At 44.7% G+C, this 17,138-nt stretch overlaps 2 protein-coding genes and 1 long non-coding RNA gene across 3 annotated transcripts in view; 2 read left to right on the top strand and 1 right to left on the bottom strand.

The window, feature by feature from the left end:
• The window catches only part of LOC139273692 (uncharacterized), a 52,535-nt gene extending 44,179 nt beyond the window's left edge, over positions 1-8,356 (top strand). Inside the window, exon 3 of the long non-coding RNA XR_011595298.1 lies at positions 7,828-8,356. This is a non-coding gene — a long non-coding RNA (uncharacterized lncRNA). The remainder of the gene's footprint in view (positions 1-7,827) is intronic.
• LOC139274112 (uncharacterized) overlaps positions 1-17,138 on the bottom strand; it is a 438,299-nt gene that overhangs the window by 282,300 nt on the left and 138,861 nt on the right.
• On the top strand, positions 15,202-16,229 carry LOC139273656 (histone H2B 1.2-like). The gene has a single exon (XM_070890694.1). The coding sequence runs from the start codon at positions 15,207-15,209 to the stop codon at positions 15,579-15,581; it is 375 nt and encodes a 124-aa protein (XP_070746795.1). The 5' UTR covers positions 15,202-15,206; the 3' UTR covers positions 15,582-16,229.

The raw sequence follows: 17,138 nt of genomic DNA, 5'->3' as shown, positions 1-17,138 counted from the left end.
TTTTACCTACATTCCTATACCGGAAACAGACAGGTACAGACAAAAAATTAACACTCACATCCCAGAAACTGAGGAAAACCCATGTTACAAATTCAGAAAATAACAGATACAGAATAAAGCTCACATAACAGAAACTGACAAGTACAGAATAAATCCCCAATCACATACGAGAAACTGACAGGTGCAGGGTAATACTTACATTGACATACCAGAGACCGACAGGTACAGAGTAAAATCCACACTCACATCCTGGAGACAGGCAAAAACAGAGTGGAACTCGCAGTCATATTCCAGAAGCTGACATGGTGTATAATAAAACCCACTTTTGCCCACCAAAAACTGAAGAAAGAACAACAGAACAACACTCACAACACTGACAGCTATAAGAAAATAAGAAATAGCAGGCAGTAAGGCCGCTCGAGCCTGCTCCACAATTCATTACATTCATGGCTGAACTTCACCCTGAACTCCTGCCTGATACCCATTTCCCTTGATTCCCTTTGTTCTCTGTCTTGAATATACTCAATGACTGAGCGTCTCAGACCTATGTGTATAGAATTCCAAGGATTCACATCCCTCTGAGTGAATACATTTCTCCTCATCTCAGTCCTAAGTGTCCGATCCCTTATCCTGAGACTATGACCCCTAATCTAGACTATCCAGCAAAGGGAAACATCCTCACAGCATCTACCCTGCCAAGCCTGCTAAGATTTTTTTTTTAGGTTTCAATGTGCTCAGCTCTCATTCTTCTAAACTCCAGAGTGTATAGGTGCATTTCACTCAATCTCTCTATCCCAGGATTCAATGTTGCACCCCCTCAAATATCCTTCCTTAGGCACTGAGACCAAAACTGTGCCCAGTAATCCAGGTGTGGTCTCACCAAAGCCCTACATAATTGCAGCCACACTTCTTTACTCTTATACTCCAAACCCCTTGTAATAAAGGCCAACATATCCTTTACCTTCCGAATTGCTTGCAGTAGCTGCAAGTTAACTATATGTGATTTGTTTACAATGACACTCAAATCCCCCTGAATAACTACATTTACTAGTCTCTCCTCTTTTAAACATTCGGCTTTTCCATTCATATAAAATTTAACACACACTCGCATCCCATAGTCTGAACAATACAGTGTAAAACCCACACTCACATCCCATAGTCTGAACAATACAGTGTAAAACACACACTCACATCCCATAGTCTGAACTATACAGTGTAAAACCCACACTCACATCCCATAGTCTGAACTCTACAGTGTAAAACACACACTCGCATCCCATAGTCTGAACAATACAGTGTAAAACCCACACTCACATCCCATAGTCTGAACAATACAGTGTAAAACACACACTCACATCCCATAGTCTGAACTATACAGTGTAAAACACACACTCACATCCCATAGTCTGAACAATACAGTGTAAAACCCACACTCGCATCCCATAGTCTGAACAATACAGTGTAAAACACACACTCACATCCCATAGCCTGAACTATACAGTGTAAAACACACACTCACATCCCATAGTCTGAACTATACAGTGTAAAACACACACTCACATCCCATAGTCTGAACTATACAGTGTAAAACACACACTCACATCCCATAGTCTGAACTATACAGTGTAAAACACACACTCACATCCCATAGTCTGAACTATACAGTGTAAAACACACACTCACATCCCATAGTCTGAACTATACAGTGTAAAACCCACACTCACATCCCATAGTCTGAACAATACAGTGTAAAACACACACTCACATCCCATAGTCTGAACTATACAGTGTAAAACACACACTCACATCCCATAGTCTGAACTATACAGTGTAAAACACACACTCACATCCCATAGTCTGAACAATACAGTGTAAAACACACTCCCATCCCATAGTCTGAACAATACAGGGTGACAGATTGAGCAGAGACAGCGGCCTCTGAGCTTCCAGATCCACCTCCAAGCTTCACGCTCCAGCATTGAAATACTTGCCTGCTCCCCCGCAACACCGCCCACCCCACCCGTCCCGCCGCCCAGTGTTTAAACTGACGGGAAGGGCCCGTGCGACCTCCCCTTCCCCAGCTCTGCCTTTGGCTGCCGTTTCCTCTGTGCTGGGCTGATGATCGTTGAACACATCAGGGAGCGGAGATATTCCGGGCCAGAGTAAGAGAGCAAACAGCAGCCTCCTTACAGCAGCTCGTCGCATTGGGAATGTGTCTGTAAATGGGCTTTGTGTCGGGGTACCGGGGGCTGCTTGTAAGAGGCAGAATGGAGCAGGAAGTAGTTCGGGAACATGGAGCGAGTGGGGGAAGGGAAAGCATGTGTACAGTGTAAGGTAACAGAGAAAGTTAATCACCGCACTCTTCTAAATCATTGCTGCTTTCTTTCACCAAATCAGTAGTGAATGTTCCTGATTCAGTCCCAATCTCAGTGTCTGCTCTTCTTGGACATTGAACAGTGGAAACACAGCCTGACAGTGAGGATGTGAGGAGTGTCACAAAGTGCATCTATTGCAGGCACCAGGATAGAAAGTAGACATTTAAATTTGGTAATTTTGTTTCGGTGCATTGAGTTCTCCAGAATCGTGTTGAAGGTGATTGAGAGATACATTGTCGCTCCCTCAGATACATCAGGATCCGGGCTCTGTGACATTCTGTTGCCTGCACAGGCACTTAACTCGGTTCCAATAGACTGAGAACAATTGTTGTATAGCCCAGGTACCTGTGGTTATAATCCAGAAAGCGATTCAGAATTTTACAGGTAGTTCTATGGGAGTGGAAGATATAAACCTCGATTGTATCAATCGGGTGATCCCATTCTTGGACCAGTGATGGGTTTGAGTTGTGTCTCGATGCTGATAACTTTCTATAGAACCATCCTACACACCTGGTGTAGAAAATCTGAGTGACACTGTACTGCAGTGAGGTCAGACAAGGACAAGTATCACGGTTTCCTCTCTCCAGATACTTTACTTTATTATAAACATACACATTCATTACAACTTTATTGTATATTTTTCCCATCAGTTGTCCATATCATAACTAATATTTTTCTGGTATTATTATTCTCAAAGCAAAATACTTCATTGAGCCAGTATAAATGTGATATTTCTTCCACCCAGAATGCAAGGAAAAGTGCAGGCCGCTCCTTCTCGTGAGTACTCCTTAAGTACATTATCACTCACAGAGCGCAGAGACACAGAACTGACCTCAATCCTATTATCACAGGCAGCAGAAGCTGTCAGTCCAACAGTGATCCGAAATGGCTGAGTTACATTGTGAATCTTACAGCCACATGGAACGATAGGATCAAATGCTGTTTCACCATTGAAACAACTCATTGGATATATTCAAGAGGGAGTTAGATATGGCCCTTACGGTTAAGGGGATCAAAGAGTATGGAGAGAAAGCAGGAAAGAGGTACTGAGGGAATATCAGCTATGATCTTATTGAATGGTGGTGCAGGCTCGAAGGGCCGAATGGCCTACTCCTGCACCTATTTTCTATGTTTCTGTGTATCACATTCATATACCAGATACTGAAATATACAGAATAAAACCCACACTTGCACACCAGCAACTAATGGGTATAGATTAAAACCCACACTCATAGACCAGAAACTGACAGGTTCAGAATATCACCCACACTCACATACCAGAAACTAATAGGTACAGATTAAAGTCCACAATAATAAACCAGAAATTGATAGGTACAGATTAAACTCCACACTCACATACCAGAAACTGACAGGTACAGTTTTAACCCATGCTATTTTTTACCAGAAACTGACAGATGCAGATGAAAACCCACACTCATAAAACAGAAACTGACATGTACAGAATAAAACGCACACTTTTTTTTAAACCAGAAACTGACAGGTGCAGATTAAAACCCACACTTGCATACCAGAAACTGACGGGTACAGGATAAATCCCACACTCACATACCACAAACTGATACGTACACATTAACCCCACACTCATATACCAGAAACTGATGCGTACAAATTAAACCCACACTCGTATACCAGAAACTGACAGGTACCGAATAAATCCCACACTTATATACCAGAAACTGACAGGTACAGGTTAAACCCCACATTCGCATACCAGAGATTGAAATATATCGAATAAAATACACACTCGCATATAAACTGACAGTTACAGAAAAAATACACAGTCACATATCAGAGACTGACAGGTACAGATTAACCCCACAGTCATATACCAGAAACTGACACATAGATTAAACTTCACATTCACATACCAAAAACTGACAGGTAGATATTAAACCCACACTCATATACCAGAATCGAGAGGTACAGAATAAACACCACACTCAAATACTAGGGAGTGACAGGTACAGATTAAAACCCACAATCACATAACCGAAACTGAGAGGTAGAGAGTAACCCCAACAATCATATACCAGTAACTGAAAGGTACAGATTAAACGTCATATTCTTATTCCAGAGATAGACAGGTACAGAATAAAATACACACACACATACCATAATCTGACACCATCAACTCCCGGGAGATCCAGACCGCCGTGCGCCTGCTGCTGCCCGGGGAGTTGGCCAAGCACGCCGTGTCGGAAGGGACAAAGGCGGTGACCAAGTACACCAGCTCCAAGTAAAGCTCCACGCTGTCCTGAGAGAACACTCCAAACACAACGACTCTTAAGAGCCGCCCACAACCTCTCTGAAAGGCTTGCCAAGCGCATCACCCTTTAGACTCAATTTACTGTAATTATTTCCTGAACAAGGGTGTTTGGGAACCTTTGCAGTTCCAGCTGTGGATTTAGTTTTGAATTCTCATAAGCAGCTTCACTGTCTGGTTCGACGTTGGGACCGCTGTTGAATTTCCCGCCATTCAAGCTACAAACACGATTCCTTGTCGCTTATTCCCATTTACAGCTCCTGCCGAGGAATTAAGAGCTTGTTTAGGGAATGAGACTCAGATTTCAGTCACCTCATTCTCTCGCAAGCCCTTTACAAGTTTATTTTTCAATTCCAGTTACGGTCAATCCGTTTATTAACCCGGGACTCCCCGCAGTTTAAAAACCCAGAATGGGAGTTCTTACAGAGACCAGAACGGGAGCAGTGTGAACACTCTATCCCTCTTCCCTTTTCACAGAAGGACTCCCAGTTCTGGTCTCACTCCCGCCTGTGCAGAGGATCAATCCATGATCTGTGATTCCCAACTTTTACACAGTTTGAGCTGGAATGTGCCCTGTTAGAGTTAGTGGGGATTGATTGTCATCCATTACAGGCAGATTGACTGAACGTGAATTTAATCCTGATTGTAACAGCCTGGAATTTGTAAGGGAAATATGGAATAAAATAAAAGGAAGTAAAACCTGTTTGTAAATCTTTGGCTAATGGTGAATTTATTAACATAATCCGCACTTTAAAAAATTATTGGCGGGGTTTTTGAAATTAAAAATTGTTCGAGGTGTGACTTTTGACAGGAATTTCTGCCCTCGTTTCATTGGTGGTCTCAACAGACAATGGGTAAGGCAAGAGATTAACATTCAGCGGTGATTTCAGTAAAGAATGATCATGACTGGAAGAGGTAAAGGAGGCAAGGGACTGGGTAAAGGCGGAGCCAAACGGCACCGTAAAGTGCTCCGTGATAACATCCAGGGCATCACCAAACCAGCCATCCTCCGACTGGCTCGCCGTGGCGGTGTCAAGCGGATCTTGGGACTGATCTACGAGGAGACCCGCGGGGTGCTGAAGGTTTTCCTGGAGAATGTGATCAGGGATGCGATCACCTACACTGAGCACGCCAAGCGCAAGACGGTCACTGCCATGGATGTGGTGTACACTCTGAAACGGCAGGACCGCACACTATGGATTCGGCGGCTGAATAACTTGACCCTTTCCCCCAAGCACAACACAAAGGCTCTTCTCAGAACCCACCCCTCACAGAGAGAGCAGTGACCTGGGGAATGGGGGCGAGATAGTTGATTTACATTTTGTTCTTATAGATATGTTTTTTGCCTAGATCTATATCTGGTGTTCGGTGTTTTCAATCAGCATATACACGATGGATGGAATGTCCTTTTAGTCTTCGAATCATTGACATTTACGGGGCATTCCAGATGAAGGTAATATTGGAACAACTAATATAGTTAGAACATAAAAACATAAGAAATAGGAGCAGGTGTAGGCCATACGGCCCCTCGAGCCTGCTCTGCCATTTAACTTCCCTGCCCCAGTATCCCTTATTCCCTTATCGTTTAAGAAACTATCTGTTTTTGTCATAAATTTATTCAATATCCCAGCTTCCACAGCTCTCTGAGGCAGCGAATTCCACAGATCCACAACCCTCAGAGAAGAAATTTCTCCTCATCTCAGTTTTAAATGGGTGGCCTCTTATTCTAAGATGCAGCCCTCTAGTTCTCGTCTCCCCTAGCAGTGGAAACATCCTCTCTGCATTCACCTTGTCAAGCCCCCTCATAATCTTATATGTTTCGATAAGATCATCTCTCATTCTTCTGAATTCCAATGAGTAGAGGCCCAACCTACTCAACCTTTCCTCATAAATCAACCTCCTCATAAATCAACCCCCTCATTCCGGAATCAACCTTGTGAGCCTTCTCTGAACTGCCTCCAAAGCAAGTATATCCTTTTTGTAAATATGGAAACCAAAACTGCATGCAATATTCCAGGTGTAGCCTCACCAATACCCTGTACAACTGCAGCAAGACTTCCCTGCTTTTATACTCCATCCCATTTGCAATAAAGGTCAAGATTCCATTGGCCTTCCTGATCACTTGCTGTACCTGCATACTAACCTTTTGTGTTTCATGCGCAAGTACCCCCAGGTCCCACTGTACTGCAGCACTTTGCAATCTTTCTCCATTTAAATAATAACTTGCTCTTTGATTTTTTTTCTGCCAAAGTGCATGACCTCACACTTTCCAATATTATACTCCATCTGCCAAATTCTTGCTCACTCACTTAGCTTTTCTATGTCCTTTTGCAGAATTTGTGTGTCCTCCTCACATATTGCTTTTCCTCCCATCTTTGTATCATCAGCAAACTTGGCTGTGTTACACTCGGTCCCTTCTTCCAAGTCGTTAATATAGATCATAAATAGTTGGGGTCCCAGCACTGATCCCTGTGGCATCCCATTGGTTACTGATTGCCAACCCGAGAATGAACCATTTATCCCGACTCTCTGGTTTCTGTTCGTTATCCAATCCTCTATCCATGCTAATATATTACCCCCAACCCCGTGAACTTTTATCTTGTGCAGTCAGTAACCTTTTATGTGGTACCTTGTCAAATGCCTTCTGGAAGTCCAAATACACCACATCCACTGCTTCCCCTTTATCCACCCTGTTCGTTACATCCTCAAAGAATTCCAGCAAATTTGTCAAACATGACTTCCCCTTCATAAATCCATGCTGTTACATCCATGTTACAGCAGTGACAGATAAGAAAGGTGTTGAATTAAATGATAGGAGGAAGGCAGCATCAGGGAGGAAGGGCAGTGAGGGTCCCTTGCCCTCACAGAAGGATTCCCAAGTCCAAATCAGAAGTGACCCTCAAGCAATCTCGGTTACAAACCGGTCAATGTCGCGAACATGTCGAAATCTAGATCGACAAACACAGCAGCGAGTTTGCTGTTCAGATATATATATAGGAAAAAACCTTCCTCATAAGTCCGGCCGTCATTAAACATTTTTGCATGAGAGCAGAATAGAAACAAAGAATAGAGGATAAATCGGGAGAGGATGTAATTGATGACCTCATTCAAGAATTTGTAATTGTGGCGAGCATTAAATCTGATTGGTCTCTTTATACATCCAATCAGAGAGATACAGAACAATGGAAATTGACAATGCAGCCAATGAACCAATCACAGTCATTGCCTTCACCCATCCCTCATTAGCATAGGGTTGTGGGGCTTCCGATATAATGCTAGCCTGGAGCAGAATTTCCTTCATATCTGTGCCTGACTGAACAAGACAATTCCTGAGGAAAAGAAACCAGCTTCAGACAGACATCACCTGCTGCTGGAGGGCCATCAACTCGGTCAAAGACGCTCTTTGGTCTTGCCGAAACTTGCTGGTCTTCCAGAACAAGGAGATGACCACGTCCGCATGTTGCAGACTGGCGCAATCCAAGATCCAGGAATACGTGCTGAGGGACGCACTGAAAATTGGTGCAGTCGCCGCAAAGGCACGGTGGGGAAGGGCCACAGTCTAAAGCCCTTCCGCCACGGAAAACCCGGGGGCAGAAATCAGCACCAAACTCCCTCGGGCTGTATTTGGAATTTACACTTTGTGTACATAGAGCACCAAATCTGTAAACACCAATGTCGTGTCATGTACAATGCAAGGTGTGTTATGAAATGCATGTTTGAAAAGAAAAAAATTTAAATGTACCGTCACCCATTCCGGGCACTGTATTGTAACACATAAAATGTAATTTGTGTAAATGTACCACAATGTACCCTGTTAATTGTACTGAATCGCAGTTGAACAGAAAAACGAGAAATGTAACGAACGGAACTGCCGTCAGCACCCAGATGTATTGTATGGGATTGCTGACCGCAGCGAAATGTAATGAAATGCCATTGAATGTACTGTACAGATTCTTTTTATGAATAAAGTATATTTTGAAATTAAAAAAAAAAGAAACCAGCTTCGAAAAAAGGTGCCAAGAAAGCCATCAAGAAAACACCACCGAAGGGCGGCAAGAAGCGCCGAAAGTCAAGGAAGGAGAGTTATGCTATCTACATCTACAAAGTGATGAAGCAGGTTCACCCCGACACCGGCATCTCCTCCAAGGCCATGGGCATCATGAATTCGTTTGTGAACGATATTTTCGAGCGCATCGCGAGTGAGGCTTCCCGCCTGGCCCATTACAACAAGCGCCGCACCATCAGCTCCTGGGAGATCCAGACCGCCGTGCGCCTGCTGCTGCCCGGGGAGCTGGCCAAGCACGCCGTGTCAGAAGGGACAAAGGTGGTGACCAAATACACCAGCTCCAAGTAAAACTCCACGCTGTCCTGACAGAACAAACCCCAAACACAACGGCTCTTTTAAGAGCCACTCACAACATCATTGAAAGAGCTGCACAAACACATCACCCTTTAGACTGAATTTGCTGTAATTATTTCCCGAACAAGTGTGTGTGAGAACCTTTGTAGTTCCAGCTGTAGATTTAGTTTTGAATTCTCATAAGTAGCTTCACTGACCGGCTTGACCTTGGCGTCGCTGGAATTTCCTGCAGTGAGTAAACTACAAATATGGTGCCTGGTCGCTTTCCCTTTGTTCTCAGACCCGTTCATTCACAGCGCCTGCTGACGAATTTATTTTTGGGGGGCGGGGAAACTCCGATTTCAGTCACATTCTCACTCAAGTCCTTTTCACTTTTTTAAAAATTCCGTTCCCGCTCTGTCTGTTTATTAACCCGAGAGTCCCCGCAGTGTAACAACCCAGAATGGGAGTTCTTAGAGACTAGAACAGGGGCAATTTGAACACTGTCCCTCTTTTTACAGAAGGAATCTCAGTTCTGGTCTCACTCCCACAGCAGCTCCTGTGAAAACAAGTTCACTTTTACAAAGATGGAGCTGGAATGTGTCCCGTTACAGAATCAGTGGGGACTGAGTCCCGCCCGTTACAGACAGTTTGAAACTGAAGCCGAATTTAATCCTGATTGTTACAGGCTGGAATTTGCAAGTAATGAGACAAAAGGAAACAATTATTACATGTAATAAGACAAAAGGAAACAAAAAGTGTTTTGAAGTATTTGGCTAATGGTGAAGTTACTAACATAATCTGCAATTTTACAATTATTGGCGGAATTTTTGAATTAAAAAAATCGTGAAGTTCTGACTGTTGAGAACCAGTAATTTCCACCCTCCTTTCATTGGTGGACGAAGCAGGCTGTGATTGGGAATCGGAAATGACCAATGAAATTCACCACAGAGTCACCAATCACAAGTTCGCTCCCTGCATCCCTCCAGAAGCTATAAGAAGGGCAGATGTGGGAAGAGTTTCTGATTCTTTCTCTAAACCTGTGGATTGTGGAAATGTCGAAGAGGAAAAACCGGCGGAAAAGCTCAGGCCAAGGCCAAGTCTCGCTCCTCCCGGACCGGTCTGCAGTTCCCTGTGGGCCGTGTTCACAGGCTCCTGCGAAAGGGGAACTACGCTGAGCGTGTGGGTGCCGGAGCCCCGGTCTACATGGCTGCTGTGCTCGAGTATCTGACCGCTGAAATCCTGGAGCTAGCCGGCAATGCGGCCCGCGACAACAAGAAGACCCGTATCATCCCCAGACACCTGCAGCTGGCCATCCGCAATGACGAGGAGCTCAACAAGCTGCTGGGAAAGGTGACCATCGCTCAGGGTGGGGTGCTGCCTAATATCCAGGCTGTGTTGCTGCCCAAGAAAACCATCACTTCTTCCAAGAGCAAATAAAGCAGACAAGATTTAATCTAATAACTTAAAGGCTCTTTTCAGAGCCACCCACAGTTTCTGAAAGGGCTGCTTACTGTCTTAATGGAGACCTTGAGTTCAAGTACCGATAAATAGGTCTGTTTCAGACCTGTATGCGGGAATTTTCAGTACCTGGTATCTGCATTACGGTTCTGTGCTCACACAAACTCTCTTCCAGTTAGCAGCGAATAATTGAACGACAGTTATCAGGGACTCAAAAATTGTATAAAGGCCACAACCAGTTCCCTAAATGTTCTTTAGTCTATCAATGAAAACTGTATGAAGAGATTCATAGAAAATAGGTGCAGGAGTAGGCCATTTGGCCCTTCGAGCCTGCACCACCATTCAATATGATCATGGCTGATCATTCCATCAGTACCCCTTTCCTGCTTTCTCTCCATACCCCTTGATCCCATTAACTGTAAGGGCCATATCTAACTACCTCTTGAATATATCCAATGAACTGGCATCAACAACTCTCTGCGGTAGGGAATTCCACAGGTTAACAACTCTTGAGTGAAGAAGTTTCTCCTCATCTCAGTCCTAAATGGCCTACCCCTTATCCTAAGTCTGTGTCCCCTGATTCTGGATTTCCCCAATATCGGGAACATTCTACCCGCATCTAACCTGTCCCATCCCGTCAGAATCGTATATGTTTCTATGACATCCCCCCCTTATCCTTCTAAACTCCAATGTATAAAGGCCCAGTTGATCCAGTCTCTCCTCATATGTCAGTCCTACCATCCCAGGAATCAGTCTGATGAACCTTCGCTGTACTCCTCAATAGCAAGAATGTCCTTCCTCAGATTAGGAGACCAAAACTGAACACAATAGTCCAGGTGAGACCTCACCAAGGCCCTGTACAACTGCAGTAAGACCTCCCTGCTTCTATACTCAAATCCCCGAGCTATGAAGGCCAACATACCATTTGCTTTCTTCACCGCCTGCTGTAACTGTATGCTAACATTCAATGACTGATGAACCATGACACCCAGGTCTTGTTGCACCTCCCTTTTTACTAATCCGCCGCCATTCAGATAATATTCTGTCTTTGTGTTTTTGCCCCCAAAGTGGATAACCTCACATTTATCCACATTATACTGCATCTGCCATGCATTTGCCCACTCATCTAACCTGTCCAAGTCACCCTGCAGCCTCCAAGCATCCCCCTCACAGCTCAAACCGCCACCCAGTTTAGTGTCATCTGCAAACTTGGAGATATTACACTCAATTCCTTCATCCAAATCATTGATGTATATTGTAAAGAGCTGGGGTCCCAGCACCGAGCCCTGCGGCACTCCACTAGTCACTGCCTGCCATTCTGAAAAGGATCCATTTATCCCGACTGTCTGCTTCCTATCTGCCAACCAGTTCTCTAACCACATCAGTACATTACCCCCAATACCATGTGCTTTGACCTTGCACACCAATCTCTTGTGTGGGACCTTGTCAAAAGCCTTTTGAAAGTCCAAATACACCACATCCACTGGTTCTCACTTGTACATTCTACTAGTTACATCCTCAAAAAATTCCAGAAGATTTGTCAAGCATGATTTCCTCTTCATAAATCCATGCTGACTTGGACCGATCCTGTCACTGCTTTCCAAATACGCTGCTATTTCATCCTTAATAATGGATTCCAACATTTTCCTCACTACTGATGTCAGGCTAACCGGTCTATAATTACCCGCTTTCTCTCTTTCTCTCTTCCTCCCTTTTTAAAACGTGGCGTTACATTAGCTACCCTCCAGTCCATAAGAACTGATCCAGAGTCGATAGATTGTTGGAAAATGATCACCAATGCATCCACTATTTCTAGGGCCATTTCCTTAAGTACTCTGGGATGCAGACTATCAGGCCCCAGGGATTTATCGGCCTTCAATCCCATCAATTTCCCGCCTAATAAGGATATCCTTCAGTTCCTCCTTCTCACTAGACCCTCGGTCCCCTAGTACTTCCAGAAGGTTATTTGTGTCTTCCTTCATGAAGACAGAACCAAAGTATTTGTTCAATTGGTCTGCCATTTATTTGTTCCCCATTATAAATTCACCGGAATCCGACTGCAAGGGATCTACATTTGTTGTCACTAATCTTTTTCTCTTCACATATCTATAGAAGCTTTTGCAGTCAGTTTTTATGTTCCCGGCAAGCTTCTTCTCATACTCTATTTCCCCCCTCTTAATTAAACCCTTTGTCCTCCTCTGCTGAATTTTAAATTTCTTCCACTCCTCAGGTTTGTTGCTTTTTCTGGCCAACTTATATGCCTCTTCCTTGGATTTAGCACTATCCCTAATTTCCCTTGTTAGCCGCGGTTGAGCCACCTTCCCCATTTTATTTTTACTTCATACAGAGATGTACAATTGCTGAAGTTCATCCATGTCATCTTTAAATGTTTGCCATTGCCTATCCACCGTCAACCCTTTAAGTGTCATTTGCCAGTCTATTGTAGCCAATTCATGTCTCAAACCATCGAAGTTACCTTTCCTTAAGTTCAGGACCCTTTTTCTGAATTAACTGTGTCACACTCCATCTTAATAAATAATTCTATCATGTTATGTCCATTCTTCCCCAAGGGGTCTCGCACAACAAGATTGCTAATTAGTCCTTTCTCATTACACATCACCCAGCCTAGGATGGCCAGCTCCCAAGTTGGTTCCTCGACATCTTGGCCTAGAAAACCATCCCTAATACACTCCAGGAAATCCTCCTCCACCGCATTGCTACCAGTTTGGTTAGCCCAATCAATATGTAGATTAAAGTTACCCATGATAACTGATGTATTTTTATTGCATGCATCCCTAATTTCTTGTTTGATGCTGTCCCCAACCTTACTACTACTGTTTGGTGGTCTGTACACAACTCCCACTAGCGTTTTCTGCCCCTTGGTATTCTGTAACTCCATCCATACCGATTCTACATCATCCAAGCTAATGTCCTTTCTTACTATTGCATTAATTTCTTCTTTAACCAGCAATGCCACCCCGCCTCCTTTTCCTTTCTGTCTATCCTTCCTAAATGTTGAATACCCCTGGATGTTGAGTTCCCAGCCTTGGTCACCCTGCAGCCATGTCTCTGATGCCAATTACATCATACCCGTTAACTGCTATCTGCACAGTTAATTTGTCTACCTTATTCCAAATACTCCTTGCATTGAGGCACAGAGCCATCAGGCTTGTCTTTCTAACACTCTGTGCCCCTTTAGAATGTTGGTGTAATGTGGCCCTTTTTGCTTTTTGCCTTAGGTTTCTCTGCCCTCCATTTTTACTTTGCTTCTTTGTATCTTTTGTTTCTGCCCCCATTCTACTTCCCTCTGTCTCCCTGCATCGGTTCCCATCCACCTGCCATATTAGTTTAACTCCTCCCCAACAGCACTAGCAAACACTCCCACTTGGACATTGGTTCCAGTCCTGCCCAGGTGCAGACCGTCCGGTTTGTACTGCTCCCACCTCCGCCAGAACCGGTTCCAATGTCCCAAAATTTGTATCCCTCCCTTGTGCACCACTCCTCAAGCCACGTATTCATCTGAGTCAGCGATTGTTAAAATGGCCTAGTTTAATTCTGGTCTGGTTTGAGAGTTCGAATGCTGGTTCTATTCCCGGGAGCTCCGGCCGTTCCCGGGCTGTGTATTGCTCTCCTAAGCCGGTCATTTTAGACCTACACTGAGCAGCCAAGCGCAAGACGGTCACTGCCATGGATGTGGTGTACACTCTGAAACGGCAGGGCCGCACTCGCTGGATTCAACGTGTCCCTCTCCCCCAAGCACAAAGCAAAGGCTCTACTAAGTTGCACCCACTGCCTCGCAGTAGGGGGAAGGAGAGATAGTTGATTAACATTTTGTTCTGTATAGATATATATTTTTCGCCAAGGTCTATATGTTTTAAATCAGCATATGCACGATGGACGGAATATCCTTTTAGTTTCAGAATTATAGACATTTATCGTCGAAGCTTACAACACGGAATGAGGCCACTTTGGCCCATCGTGTCCGTGCCGGCCAACAAAAGGCTATCCAGCCGAATCCCGCTTTCCAGCTTTAGGTCCGTAACTCTGCAGGTTACGGCACTTCAAGTGAACCTCCAAGTAGTTTTAAATAATGTAAGGGTTTCTGCCTCTACCTCCCTTTCAGGCAGTGTGTTCCAGACCCCCACAACCCTCTACGTGAAGACATTTCCCCTCTAAACCTTCGACCAATTACTTTAAATGTATGCCTCCTGTGCTGAGGGAAATAGGCCCTTTACAGCACAGAAGGTATGGCATATTTCAGGTGAAGGTAATACTGAAACAACTAATGTAGTTACAGCAGTGACCGATAAGAAAGGTTAAATTAAACGGTGGGAGGAAGGCAGCATCAGGGCGGAAGGACAGTGAGGGTCTTTTGCCCTCATAGAAGGACTTCCAAATCCTGACCAGAAGTGACCCTCAGACAATCTCGGTTATAAACGGGTCAATGTCTGTCGAACATGTAGATATCTCGATCGATAAAGAAGAGTATGGCTCGGGAGGGGATGGAACTGATGACCTAACTCAAGAATTTGAGATTGTGGCGAGCAGTAAATCTGATTGGATGTTTAAAGAGACCAATGAGAGGTTCAGAACAATGGAAATTGACAACGCAGCCAATGAACCAATCACAATCGTTGCCTTCACCTATCCATCATTAGCATAGGGCTGTGGGCGGGCTGTGGAGCTGCCTATATAATGCGAGCTCCGAGCTGAATTTTTTCATATCTGGACCGGACCGAACAAGACGATGCCTGAGGAAAAGAAAACAGTTACTTCCAAGAAAGGCGCCAAGAAAGTTAAGAAAACACCACCGAAGGGAGGCAAGAAGCGCAGAAAGTCGAGGAAGGAGAGTTACTCTATCTACATCTACAAAGTGATGAAGCAGGTTCATCCCGACACTGGCATTTCCTCCAAGGCCATGGGCATCATGAACTCGTTTGTGAACGATATTTTCGAGCGCATTGCGGGTGAGGCTTCCCGCCTGGCCCATTATAACAAGCGATCCACAATCAGTTCTCGGGAGATCCAGACCGCCGTGCGCCTGCTGTTGCCCGGGGAGTTGGCCAAGCACGCCGTATCGGAAGGGACAAAGGCGGTCACGAAGTACACCAGCTCGAAGTAAAACTCCACGCTGTCCTGACAGAACAAACCCCAAACACAACGGCTCTTTTAAGAGCCACCCACAACGTTTCTGAAAGAGCTGCACAAACGCATCACCCTTTAAACTCAATTTACTGTCGTTATTTTCTGAGCAAGTGTGATGACATTTAAATCCAGCTGTAGATTTAGATTTGAATTCTCAGATAGCGGTTTTACTATCCGGTTCAACCTTAGCTTCGCTGATGAATTTTCCTCCCAATAAACTGTACACACTGTCCCTGGTCGCCTGCCAATTAATTATGATCTTGTTTTAGAGGATGAAACTCAGACTTCATTCTCTCTCAAGCCCTTTACAATATAAAAAAAATTCTAGTTCGGGTCAACCCGCTTATTAATCCGAGATTCCGAGTGCAACAGCCTAGACTGGGAGTTCTTACAGAGACCAGAACAGAGATTTGGAACCATGTGTCCCTCTTCTCTTTTCACAGAAGGACTCCCAGTTCTGGTCTCACTCCCGCCTGTGCGGAGGATCGATCCATGATCTGTGATTCCCAAATTGTACAAAGATTGAGCTGGAATGTGTTCCGTTACAGAATGTTTGAAACTGAACCCGAATTTAAACCTGATTGTAACACCCTGGAATTTGGAAGGCAATATAGAATACAGCAATAGGAAATAAAAAGTGTTTGGAAATCTTTGGCTAATGGTGAATTTATTAATTTAATCCGCATTGTAAAAATTATTTGCTGGTTTTTTGAAATTGAAGATTCGTTGGAAGTCGAACAGTAATTTTCGCCGTCTTTCCATTGGCGGGCTAAACAGACGATGATTGGTCAGCGGAAAAGACCAATGAAATCCACCGCAGAGCGACCAATCACAAGTTCGTTCCCTGCATCCCTCCAGAAGCTATAAGAAGGGCAGATGTGGGAGGAGTTTCTCATTCTTGTCTGAACTTGTGGACCGTGGAAATGTCTGGAAGAGGAAAAACTGGCGGTAAAGCTCGGGCCAAGGCCAAGTCTCGCTCCTCCCGGGCCGGACTGCAGTTCCCTGTGGGCCGTGTTCACAGGCTCCTGCGAAAGGGGAACTACGCTGAGCGTGTGGGTGCCGGAGCCCCGGTCTACATGGCTGCTGTGCTCGAGTATCTGACCGCTGAAATCCTGGAGCTAGCCGGCAACGCGGCCCGCGACAACAAGAAGACCCGCATCATCCCCAGACACCTGCAGCTGGCCATCCGCAACGACGAGGAGCTCAACAAGTTGCTGGGAAAGGTGACCATCGCTCAGGGTGGGGTGCTGCCTAATATCCAGGCTGTGTTGCTGCCCAAGAAAACAACCACTTCGTCCAAGACCAAGTAAAGCGGACAAGATTTAATCTAATAACCCAAAGGCTCTTTTCAGAGCCACCCACAGTATCTTTGAAAGGGCTGCTTACTGTCTTAATGCAGTCAGTCATTTAATTCATGTACCGATAGATGGGCCTGTTTTAGACCTGTAAATATAGAAAATAGGTGCAGGAGTAAGCCATTCGGTCCTTCGAGCCTGCACCACCATTCAGTAAGATCATGGCTGATCATTCCCTA

Source organism: Pristiophorus japonicus, chromosome 9, assembly GCF_044704955.1.
Source record: "Pristiophorus japonicus isolate sPriJap1 chromosome 9, sPriJap1.hap1, whole genome shotgun sequence".
NCBI lineage: Eukaryota > Metazoa > Chordata > Chondrichthyes > Pristiophoridae > Pristiophorus > Pristiophorus japonicus.
This window is presented reverse-complemented; position numbering and strand designations above follow the sequence as displayed.